Here is a 13,384-nt window from a genome sequence, read left to right as displayed (position 1 = left end):
ATTTTGCTGGGCACTGAAAATACAAAGTTGAATAAGACTTGGTCTTCTCCTCAAGGACCTTTGGTGAAACGGGAGGCATGTAAACAAATGAGATGATGAGATATTTAAAGTAGGCAGATGCGAAGCTAAGATACCCACCAAAACGACGAAGTGCCGAGATGTAACCTTAACAGGAAATATGCGAATATCACGTGAGATCTTTAAAACACTCCTAAAACAGCATTAGACTTGGACAAACAGAAAGACAGCCATTATCCTCGCTTTGGACAAGTGAACATCATAAGGATGACAATTTTCCTTACGTTATATGTATATATATATTATTAATATAATTTAACACAGTCCCACTGAAAAAATAGTAAGTCTTTTTTCTGGAGATGGTTAAGTTGATTCTTAAGTTCACACATGAAAATAAACAAAAAGAACAGCCAGGGAAACCTGCAAAAAAAAAAAAGTGAGAAGAATTGCTTAACTTGCTACATTTAAAAAATACCCTAAAGTACTGTAATCCGATCAGTGTGGAAAAATGAGCAGACAAGTCTTTCCTGTATTTTCAAATTTTTCAACTCACTACGCTTTAGACCTACCTTCAGCTTAATGATTCTCTTTTTGCTATGTCTAAATTACTGTTAAATCCACTTATTGTGTTTTTGATTTATTCTATTTTTCAACTCCAATTTTTTTTCATTTCTCTCCTGTAGTGTCAATTTTCTGCTGAAATTCTCCACCCTTTTAATTCCTTGAATGTATACATCATAATTTATGATAATCCCATTGCAAATGAGTGCATTCACTGTATAATTTTTATAAGTTTAAAGGTTCAAATTTTGTAAGCTTGCAACTATGCAAGACAATACCACATAGCGCTTAGGGACACATACATATGTAATAAAAGTGTAAAGAAATATATGGAATTAATAAACAGCTAATTCAGGATGATGATTACCTTTGAGTCAGAAAGGGAGGGAGATTGGGAAGAGTGTTTTATTTCTTGCTGGGTGATGATAATGCGAGTCTTCATTTCTTTTTCCATGTCTTATGAATTACGTTATAAAAAAGTCAACACATGTTTGTATAAAATGTAAGTCTATAAGAACACAAAGCAGGATAAAAATCTGGAGCATAAGGATCGTTTGGCTGCTGTGTGGAAGCAAGGAATCAAAACTGGAAGCCGTGACAATAGTCTAGGGTTAGAGTTAAATTCAGAACACTCTACTGTTGTAATCGTGGTGGTGGTTAAATCACTTATAAATCTAGTGTGAAGGTTAAATAACAAAGCATCAAAATAACTATAATTACAAGAACTTGTTGATGTACACACAGGTAAAAGAGATAAATTGTAACATTAAAAACATAAAATGGAGGGGGGGAGAGTAAAAATGCAGAGCTTTAATATGTGTGCTAAGTTGTTATCAACCTAAAACAGACTGTTATAAATACAAGATGTTTTATGTAATCCCTCATGGTAAGCACAAAGCAAAAATCTACAGTAGATACACAAAAGATGAAGAGAAAGGAATCTAAGCAGACCACTACAGAAAAGTATCAAATCACAAAGAATGAGTGCAAGAGGGGAATATAGGAACAAAGGAATCACAAAACCACCAGAAAACAATGAACAAAGTGGCAATAGTAAGTCCGTACCTACCAATTATTACTTTAAGTGTAAATAGACTAAATTCTCTAATCAAAAGACATAGACTGGCTGAATGGATTAAAAAAAAAAGACTCAACTATATGCTGCCTACAAGAGACTCACTTCAGCTTTAAGGACACAGGCAGACTGAAAGTGAAGGGATGGAAAAAGATATTCCACATAAATGGAAACCAAAAGAAAGCAGAGGTAGCTATACTTATATCAGAAAAAATAGACTTTAAGCCAAATACTGTCATAAGAACAAAGAATGTCATTATATAGATAAAGTGGTCAATTCAACCAGAGGCAATGACATTTGTAATTATTTATGTGCCCAACATAGGAGCACCTAAATATATAAAGCAAGTATTAATAGACCTAAAAGTGGAAATAGACAGCAATACAATAATAGTGGGGTACTTTGATACCCCACTTTCACCAATAGATAGATCATCCAGACAGAAAATCAATAAAGAAACATTGTCTTTAAATAACATGTTAGACCAATAGCAGAAGAATACACATTCTTCTCAAGTGCACATGGAACATTCTCCAGGATAGAGCCTATGTTAGGTGCAAAACAGGTCTTTATAAATTTAATGTTGAAATCACATCAAGCATCTTTTCTGACCACAGTGATATGAAACTAGAAATCTACTATAAGAAGAAAACTGGAAAATTCACAAATATGTGGATACTAAACAACATGCTCATATATGGCCAGCCCACAGATAACATCATACTCAACGGTGAAAATGTGAAAAATTTCCCTCCAAGATCAGGATGTCCACTGTCACCACTTCTATTCAGCATAGTACTGGAAGCCCTAGCCAGAGCAATTAGGCAAGAAAAATAAATGAAAAGCATACAAATTGGAAAGGAAGAAGTAAGGTTATCTCTGTTTGCAGATGGCATGTTATTATATGTAGAAAACCCTAAGTGTCCATCAACGGATGAATGGACAAAGAAAATGTGGCGTATATAAATAAAAGCAGAAAATCCTGGAATTTGCGACAATATGGATGGAACTTGAGGGTATTATGCTAAGTGAAATAAGTCAGTCAGAGAAAGACAAATAGTGTACGATCTCATATGGGAAGCTAAAAAAGCCAGACTCCTAGAAACAGAGAGTTGATTGGTGGTTACCAGGGGTCAGGAGGTGGGGGAAATTAAGAGATGTTGGTCAAAGAATACAAACTTCCAGTTTCTAAGACGAATATGTTCTGGGGATCTAGTGTACAGCACGGTGACTATGGTTGATGATATTGCATCGTACAACTGCAATTTGCTGAGAGAGTAGAACTTAAGTGTTCTCACACCCACAAAAAAGTAAATATGTGAGATGATGGATGTGTTAATTAACTAAGTGGGGATCCTTTCGCAATGCATATGTATTTCAAAGCATCATGTTGTACCCTTTAAATATTGTACAACTTTATTTGTCAATTATATATTAATAAAGCTGAAAAAAAGAGGTCAGTAGCATAGTCATGGAGGTGGGTTTTAACATCCAGACCAACCACAGACCTCTGGTTACTTTACAAAAAGAAAATAAGAAAAACAAAATCAAGACATTAACTTCACATTTTAAAAACATTTATTTAGGGACAATGGAACCATATCAACATAACTTTATTCTACTGCTACCAATGAACAAGCATAACCTCATAAAGAAGGAAAGTTAACAGATGTCATCTTTTTTTAATGCATAGGGGTTGAATTTCTTTGTCATAGCGTGTTTCTTACATACAATTTTTGAAGGTATAGAGATAATTTTTAAGGATTAATATTCTAGTTAATACCTACAACTATAAGTATTACTTAATACACTATTTAAGCTGATTTATTCTTTTCTAGTCACTTTGCAAATATATAAATTGGTATTCATGCCCCTATCCTTAAGATTCTCCAGATAAAATAGTCATCATATACCTAGCCAAATCAGATGTTTAGTGATGTTTGAAAATGAACACAAAAGAAATGTGACCATATAAATTAGAGGATATTAAACTATTAAATAGTATATGTGATAAAAATCAGTGGAAAGTATTTAAAGATATGTAACTATATATATATATCTATATCTACATATATAAACAAAATCTTTTACATACTGGATAAAAGTTTACAGAATAAACAGAAGTGTTTTTAAACTTATACTAAACGTTGTTTAGCTGAATAGTAAATCCTGCCAGTGTAGTAATATTTTTTTGTAATTCTCAAAGAAGAAAATAATATAAACTTTAATTCATGGTAACATAGTTGGCTGGAAAAATGCCAGTTTGACCTCGAAGGTTTCCTTCCCACCAATCAAAATGTGAATCTGTTTTTGATATAACTGTGATTCTGTCTCCAGCTTGAAAATTCAAATCTCCTGGCTGTTGTCCTTCAAAAGAATATAGTGCTGTCACTTCAAGAGGTTGGTTCAAATTGCCTAAAACAAGAAAAAAGCATTTATTCACATTTTTATGAGAAAAACTGGAAGTATGTGTAGGTAAGATATAAATTAACAACTCAGGGCTTGGTATTCTGATGTCAGAGGCCAGCAGAACTCATAGCACATGGTCTGTGTAATTTTCATCACTTTATTAAACTTACGCTTTTCTTCTTTGTAAAGAGTAAATATTTGGTAATAACATTTCCTAAATCCACACAAGTCAAACTGCATATTGCTATGTACTTAAATATGTGTTTGGCAAATATTTGTGGTTATAATTGTTTAAATTTTGACTAAACTATAAGATAATATTATTGTTTTTCCAATTTTAATAGAATAGTCATGGTAGCTTCAATGAATTATAGCTATTAGATAAAAGATGATATTTATGCACTTGATTGTATCATAAAAGATTCAATTTAAAAACCGTGCTCTGTGGTCATCGATAATGAGGATTCCAGCTTGGATGCATTTGCTGATTCATCAGTAGACATTTCTTTTCCCCAGGCTTTTATGGCTATTTTCATTTCTGTACTTACTTGATCCTTTCTCTCAAAAGAGAGATGAAATTCAAATTAGCACATCAAGAAGCATGTCTACATATATTTAACCAGAACTTCAACCCATATTGGGAAAAAAATACCTTGAGAATTGAGTGGGTAACATGAGTAAAAGACATTAAATATTACAAACTGTATAGCATCATAATAAATATAAAGAAACAGATACTTTCTGGGTACTCAGCTACATGGAATTTGGCATTTCCATGTTTCGTATAATTTTGTGCAATTAGATGCTTGTTAAATGCATCTCAGTACAGTTGTACTGAAAATATAAATAACCAAATTCTAAATCCAGTTACTTATTTGAGCCTATAATACTATAATAAGAAAAAATAAAGTGACCTTGGACTATTAGTAAGAAATGAAAATAGTCAACACTCTAGTTAAACTACATTTACTGAAGCACTGAATGTGTATCTCACACAAGATGGGGCCAGAGTTCTTTCAATAAAGCATGTACCATGTAGTTGAGTTCTCCTAAAGAAATAACTTTAATAATAGCTAATATAATTATATTAGCAGTATTACTGGTACAGTTTTTCTCTATAAAATAGAAAAGTTCTGTATATTTTTATATTTTATACTGTATTTACTTTTAACCTGTTAATTTTAAGAAATAAGATTAAAAGTGTGTCATTAAAAGAATAAAATTTTGATATAGTCTGGATAAAATCAAAACCAGTTAAATGACTACTAACACATATGAATGAACAGTCGTTACTATGTACTTTGAAAAGTAGCTATAATACTACATTGAGATGGGACGTGCAGAAATGCCATGCCTCACTGTGATTAGATCAGAAGAATGTAAGTTAATGTTAAAGAAAAAAATCATTCTGAAAACTATTTTCCTATATCAATAATTACATTTATGACCTCCATATATAAAGCTCAATCTCAATTAACCGAACTTAATTAATGAAAACCCTTGAGTAACTCTTCCTCCCCCTCTTGTCTCCCAGACATTTCGGATAATAGAAAGAAGCACGTAAAAAGAGAGTGCTTGTGAATATCAGGGAATGTTCTGGAAGCCAGAGCCATCTTAGCTGCCATACATGTACACATCTGTAGCACTGATTACAAAATCAGAGATGCATAGGAATGGTGACCAACATGATAACAGGTGTCATTCGGTGTGGCTATGATAAGAGCAGCTCCTGTAGCCCGAGCCGGGCACTGGGATGAGCACCCTCGTCCCGCACTTCCTAGGAGGCAGCTCCCGCATCGCCACTTCACAGAATATGAACCTGAGACTTGCAGATGTGAAGTGATTTGCCCAAGGCGGGGAGATCTGAATCTGGAAGTCTGTCTCCAGGCAATCTTAATCACTGCTGAGATTACACCCCAGGTCCTCAGCAACCATGAGTCTGAAATTGCATCCAACAGACTGAACTTAGGTTCACCAGTGCATTTTACTTTTGTCAGGCAGACTTTCAAGGAGAACTAGTATATTTGCCTGCATCACTGAGTTATCCAGACTGTGCAAATAATGAGAACATCCGATGCTGAGGACCCCTAGTAATCACTGAAACTGAATTTGTTTTTAGCAGTTTTAGAAATATATTTTATGATGAATAAGTTAGAGGAAGAAAGATATTATGACCTAAAGAAAAGACAGAGGGGATCACAGACTTGGTTCAATCCCTGCCCCCCGACCAGGGGTTGCCATTGCCTCTGAATTGCGGTTTCCAAATAAGATAATGGGAAAGATGGGCATAAGGGCAAAGCAGATGGCTCTGAGTTGCAGCAGAGGACAAGGCGGTGCTGCTGGGTTTGAGGAGGCCAACAGTCAACGTTCCTCTTCCCACCTGAGTTTCGAACAGAGGTGAGGCAGAGAGGGAGGTGTCGTGGCTGGTAGAGCTAGTGAAGAGTGTGGCTAAGACAGGCAGACAGAGGGGTGCCAGATTCCTCAGCCAACTCACCAGTCAGGCAAATCCCTCTACCTCCTGGCAGGAGTGTAGAAGAGTCGGGAGTTGAGGGGTCGTTGGCAAAGTTCATTCACATGAAAACGAAGGAGTGAGCCCGGCCGAGTAGGGGCAGGTGCTCCCAGGAGGGACCAGTTCACAGGCCAGTGCCATGCCCTGCTGCTAGCTTGTTCTTCAATAAGCTCAAAATGACTTAAAGTTCCTCTTTACTGTAAATATTTGTGATAATTTCCATAAGGAGAAGTTTAATGCCCTAAAATACTTCATTAGGAAAGGTGAGCCAAGGAGATATGTTCTTCCAGGAAGGGAGACCACCCTGGAAACCACGGACGCAAAGCCCACTGGGTCACTATAGCAGCCAGCGTTCACAGACGCCTTCCTTCTGCGCAGTATATGCCTTCAAGTTTTATATTCCTGCACTCAAAAGAATCTGGAGGATCTCTGAAGCAATTGACCATTTTCAGCAAAATATTCAAGTTTAATTCAAATAGAGGTTATTTTTCTCTCCCAAATCAGGGCTACGCTTGACAGGAACCAGATTACAATCAGCTTTGGCGACTGGCAGCTGCTCTGAGGCTCATAATTAGCAGGTCTGCGCCCGCGGGATGCTGCTACTTTACTTCTCAGCGGAGCCTGCGTGACGTAACCCATATGCAGCCGACACATCTGGCCCAAGACATGACTCAGAAGAATCTCAGCCTCTGGAAGTTCCCCTTCAAGAAGCAACCAGAAATAAGAGAACACAGCGATGTTTTGCTTCACATTTACTGCAGTGATGAGCCGGGTGGCTGACTTGATCCTAGCGCCATGTCCCTCCAGGCTACATGTGGCGTCTATAACTTTGGTGACCATGTCCTCTGTAGGAGTGTAAGGGTCAATGGCGAGTGAGCCGGATGAGGCTACCAGGCGAGGCCACCAGACCAGCGGTTCTCAAAAGGCAAAGTCTGGGCCTTTTATGGTTGTCACACCCCCTGGGGAGGGGGCATCGAGTGGGCTTAGTGCATGGGTACTGCTGAAATCCGCACAGCACAGGACAGCCCCACAAGAGAGAGCCGCCCACTGTGCCCAAAGTGTCCCTGACAGTCGTGGGGTGGATGAGAAGAGGATGATGGAGGCTGACCGAGGAGGTACAGACCTTCAGTTACAAAACACCCCAGTAAACAGGGCTGTGGACGCTCAAGGCTTGTTTCACCGAGAGGCCAGATGACAAGGTGGTTTGGAGCTTCCAAAGGGTGCAAAGCAAAAGTACGTACATTCTGGAGAATTATCGTTATGCCCGGGCAAAATTGCAGCTCGTCTGTGGGCATGGGACAGGCTGTGGGGAGCCAGATGTCCCGCTCAAATGGGTTTTCAGCTCGAGCCTGAGGACTGTGGGTTGTGACTTTTCCCTGCAAGGCTGATAGACTAGGTGTAAGGAAGCCCTTGGTAAGAATTTAACCGTTTCACACGGTAATGTAAAGTAAGATTTACTTTTTAAATAGACTTTAAATCTTTCCTTACATTTTCTTCTTCAAAACTCTTATATTTTGAGAAAGAACTAAAATAAATATTTATATTAACTTATTACGTACTGTTTATACCACTTAACTCGTCCTACCCTCAAATATAAAAGCAAAACCCAACCACCCACCCAACCATGGGAAGTAACATTGTGTTTGGATCACACAGCCAGTGAATGAGAGTATTGGCTGTAAGTCGGAGCCTCTGTCTCCAGAGCCCAGTTAGGGTTTTGTTTCTTCTTATTAGACATTTTCCCTTATTGCTTTTTAAGAGATATTTCTAATATTTATTAGGCATCTATACTACAGGTACAGACTTCAGAGAAATCTGAGAAAAGGAACCCTACTTCCCAGAGTCACTTTGCCAAGCCCTTCTTGGGGGTGATCCACATTGGGGGGCGGGGGTGGACCACAGCCTCGGCTCAATTGTAGCTAATGTCCCTTATCCCTCAGGTCCCGATGGGCCCCCTTCACCAAGCAAGTCCAGCCTGTCTGTTGACCTTATCAAGTTTAATCATTCTAACTGTGTAGAGCATGTTTGTTTTTGTTTTTTTTCGGTACCCGGGCCTCTCACTGCTGTGGCCTCTCCCGTTGCGGAGCACAGGCTCTGGACGCGCAGGCCCAGCGGCCATGGCTCACGGGCCCCTCTTCCCGGACCGGGACACGAACCCGTGTCCCCTGCATCGGCAGGCGGACTCTCAACCACTGCGCCACCAGGGAAGCCCCAGAGCATGTTTTAAATGAAGTGCTTCTCAAGATAACGTGGATATCCCATAAATCAAAGAAGCGGCGCTAAACAACTTCCCAGATATTTTCACAAGCTGCCAGATTATAATCACAAACTAGGAAGTTCGTGATTATAAGATGGTTGTGAATCATTTGTAAAACAGAGATATTTTCATTTACCAACTCTCTCCCTGTAGCTGGAAAGTTCAGGATAGAGATTATATTCATTTCTGTTACCTGAAAAAAAGTAAATAGATAAATAAAAGAGGGGGAACATTTAGAAAACTTATTAGTATATAAAATACCCAAGAATGTCAAAGCTTGTTCTCGTTAAGCAAATATTTTAAATCACTCTGATAGAAATATCATTATTTTATCATCTTTAAATCAAGAGGAATACCTGAATATTCCTCAGGTATTCCTATTTTCTACCTGAAAATAGACCAAACGTAAGGCAGATGGTAAATGTCTGATAGCCGTGTGACCAGACGCACATAAACTACAACTCATGGCCTTGCAATTACACATTCATGAAAAATACAGACACCTCTTTTTCCAGAAAATACCTGAATAAGCAAAGTTTGTAATCCCCAAGCCAGTGATTTTCAGACATTCTTTCTTGCTTAACATCTAAAGTAATTTTTAAACAGCAAGTATTCACTTGTATGTTTTTAAATTGATACCTAAAATTGTTAACTGTAAGCTTAAGGGTGTACTTTTTAGCATATTTCAATATCAATTACTTAAACATTCATCTCACTCCCTTTGTGGATAAAAGGATCTAAATATGATAGTGATCTGAACCTATCAGCATTCATTAAAGAAAATCAACAAGATGTTTTTCATTTTTAACCTTCAAATCATATTTTCATTTAATTTGTCCCAAAGATTTTCTAGCAATGTATTAATATTGTACTTTATGTAAGTGTCTACAATACAAATTTGTACATAAATTTACTTTTAAAATTGTATTTTATGTAACACGATCACCTATTAAATAATTTCTTATAGATTGAGTTATCATAATCATTATTAGCACACATTGATCAAAACTTTAAATATAGTATGAATTTGTTAATTTACTAAACAGGAAAGTAAAAGGTTATTTGAAATGCATCTCAATAAGTGGACAAGACTTTTAAAAATTAGTTCATATACACAGGATGAGTATTATTTCTGGAATGACATAGTTTCAACATAAAATTGTATTTCAGTGTTCTTTTTTAAAGATACAGGTGTTAGGTGTTAAGGAAGCTGGTTGTTATAAAAACTAGAGAGGGCAAGAAAGAGATATTTTATAAGAATGTAACAGAATTTTTTTATGTCCCTTCTAAGATAGAGGTAAAAAAAACTGCATAGTTATCTATCATCAAAACAATAGCAATAATAAAATATTACTTATGAAATAATAAACTATTACTATTACAATTTTTTATTTTGGTGATAAGTAGCTATGTGATTTTTAAAATAATTAATATATAATGATAATATTAATTACTATTCTTATTATAAATTCAGATAACAGTGCCATTAGGTCTCTCTTCAGTTTTGTTGAAAGCAAAAAAAAAAAAAATGTAAATCACCTAATCTACAAAGTATTTACTGCTCATCAGACTTAACTAACTATACCAACATTAACACCCATATTTCACACTGGATCATTGTTCTTTCATTTTGGGGACAATGTACTGTAGTATGATTAAGATGGTTTGGGGTTTGCTTTTCTTATTCAAGTGTAAAAAAAAAGTACTGTGAAAGGATAGAAGAGAGAGAGGGTAGCCTGAACATCATGTTCTCACTTGGACTGGCTTTAAGAAAGAACACGTGTGGAAACTGGTCATCTGTAAACTGTATCTCTTAAATTACCTATGCCCAGGTGCCCTTTCACAGTCTCTGTGTTCCCCCTAAGGACAGAGGTACACCACTTTGAAGGCCAGTGGCCTCAGAAGTTTATGAACAGAAAAATATAGAAATAAGCATTGGCAAGGTGGGGAAGAGGGTACAAATACCAGAGAATCTATTTTTAACAACTGACTATAAACAAGAGATTTGGGGTTGGTGATCATATATAAGACAAAATATATGCAAATTAAGACTTTCTCAACTATTAAAATAAGCACTCTGAAATATAAATGGGAAAGTACATTCCATTCAACACAGCAAACCAAAATCACAAAGTATTTAGGAATAAATTTAACAAGAAAGGCACAGAAACTATGAAATCTTAGGAAAGACATAAAATAATATCTCAACAAATGGGAAGCATAAAATAGGAAGATTATCATAAAAATGCCAAGTAATGTAATGTAATGTTATTGTAATGTTATTGTATGTAATGTTATTGTAATTAATATAAAAATCACAGAATTCATGTAAGTACATAATATTACTTCAACTAGAATTGCATATTGGGGGTCGAGGGGAGTATTGGTAAAATGATCTTAAAGTATATGAAGAGTTAAGTATCCACTAACTGCAAGAAGAAACCACTGCAAGAAAATTTAGGATACCGTGAATGCAATCTTGTATAGGAGGGAAGTCCTTAACCCTGACTAAAAAATACAAACCTATGAAAATAGGTGACAGATATATTTTTACATAAAAATTAAAACTTTCATATAGTAAAATACATGAGAAATAAGATCAACAGACAAATGATACATGTAGAAAAATAAACTGTCATCCAAATGACAAAGCCCTTAATATACAAAGCACTCCTACAGGCTGAAAATGCAACAAATATTCCAATAGCAAAAAATTAACCAATGAAATAAAGAGACTTTTCAGACAAGATTAAATTCCAAACACCAGCAATAGTATGAAAAAATATTTAAATCACTAATAGGGACAAAAACTATCCAATTAACAAGGAGATATAACCAACCCTCAGACTTGTAAACACCTCAAGACACTCCAACATTAACAGTGATGAGGAATGAATATGGTGAGGAATGTTACGGTGGCGCGTGTACATAGCAGGGAGTGTAGGTATATGATGGCGGTGCACATGGTGGGGAGTGCATATGGTGGGGAATGGCTAATGAGACTCTGCAGTAGTAAAAACTTTTAAAAAGCAATCTACTAAATCTGTTAAAAATTTAAAAATATATCCTTTGACCTGTCATGTCCGTTCCTGGTATTTATCTTTTAAAAAGTGCCAATGTTGTAGACAATTTAACTTTAAAAGATATTAATTGTGGCATTGCTCAGCATGGGAAAAAAACTGAAAGTTAGTATCTATCAGTAAGAGAGTGGCTGAATAAAATATGTACATCTACACGATGGAATGTTAAATAGCCTTTAAAAAGAATTAGAGTTGTATCAGTTGATTCAGGGATTTCCATGAGGTGTTGTTGAGCAAAAGGAACAAATAACCCACAAACAAACAAGCTATAGTAAAGCATAAATAATAAGACAGCATATTTGTGAGACAACAGCAAAATATTCTGCCTATGCGTATCTACGTGTTTGCACACGTGCCCACGTGTAGGAATATAGAAACATGGAGAAAAATATCACTCCTGTTGTTCACATGGGTGTGCTGGGATGAGTATGGAAGAGGGTGCCGTGCAAGTTAAGACAGAGGAGAAATGGGAAAAAGGGAATGAGTCCCAAAAGAAAAAGAAAAAAAAATGCTTTCAAAAACCATATTTATGAACCACGTATGTACTTATATAAAATTATATATGTGAGGATATATAAAAAATTAAGACTTCATTTTTTAATAAAGAACTTAAGAATAGGTCAGGTTTAAAATAAAAGGTTGAAAATAGATACCAGTTTAAAATTTTCCTTTTATTGAATAAAAAATGGGTGTTCGCAACTGGGGATGATACGCTGCATGAGAAAAAGTGATGAGCATGTGAAAAAAATAGGAATCGAGCAACAAATAATGCAGCTAAAAAGTCAAGGAAGAAGGAGAGTATTCACAAGGACATATGGTGAATAGAGTTGAGTTTGCAGAAACGTGCACAGGCAAGAAGGTGAGCTGGCAAGGACACTGCGAAAAATAGGGAGAGCGGCCCCTGCCGACACAGATCGACAGATCAGAAGACACGAGATCACTGTGGGAAACAGACAAGCCAAGGCTGGCTGGAGTAGGGGATCCAGTGACCAAAGATGATGGTGAGATTTTAAAATACATGCTCGGGAAGAATATGCATGAGAAACAAATCTTCCAAGATTCTTCCATTGTCAGGTGAGAGGAGCTTCTCGAGATAAGGTAAGTAGCTTTTTAATCTACACTGACAAGGAATTGATATTGAGGACGAACAGGATTTTTATGTCAGCATGATACAGATACCTATTCTCTCAGCAAGGAAATTTTAGAAACACTATGTATTTTAAAGTATACACATGGGTCAGATTTTAGGTAATCACTCAGATCTAAAACATCAATAAAAATAGATTCAACGCTCTCACATCTTACTACTGAAAGTAAGAGGGTAAACAAATTAATCACCACAACATGAATGAAAAATAGACTATCCCGTTTGATAGAAGAAGGCAGCATCCCAGCAGAACGGGACACAGAGTAAGTTGCTAGGGCGGGGGCGGGGGTGGGTCATACGAGAAGAACAGGTCTGTTCCTGAGGATC

At 36.5% G+C, this 13,384-nt stretch overlaps 1 protein-coding gene across 1 annotated transcript in view; it reads right to left on the bottom strand.

Annotated features, from left to right (window-relative positions):
* Positions 1 to 3,215: 3,215 nt before the first annotated feature.
* Positions 3,216 to 13,384, bottom strand: part of SH3YL1 (SH3 and SYLF domain containing 1) — a 45,417-nt gene continuing 35,248 nt past the window's right edge. Inside the window, 2 exon segments of the mRNA XM_033437531.2 lie at positions 3,216 to 4,070; positions 8,967 to 9,023. Coding sequence (XP_033293422.2) covers positions 3,880 to 4,070; positions 8,967 to 9,023 — 248 coding nt within the window. The 3' untranslated portion in view covers positions 3,216 to 3,879.

The sequence above is a fragment of the Orcinus orca genome, chromosome 13 (genome assembly GCF_937001465.1).
Source record: "Orcinus orca chromosome 13, mOrcOrc1.1, whole genome shotgun sequence".
Classification (NCBI taxonomy): Eukaryota; Metazoa; Chordata; class Mammalia; order Artiodactyla; family Delphinidae; genus Orcinus; species Orcinus orca.
This window is presented reverse-complemented; position numbering and strand designations above follow the sequence as displayed.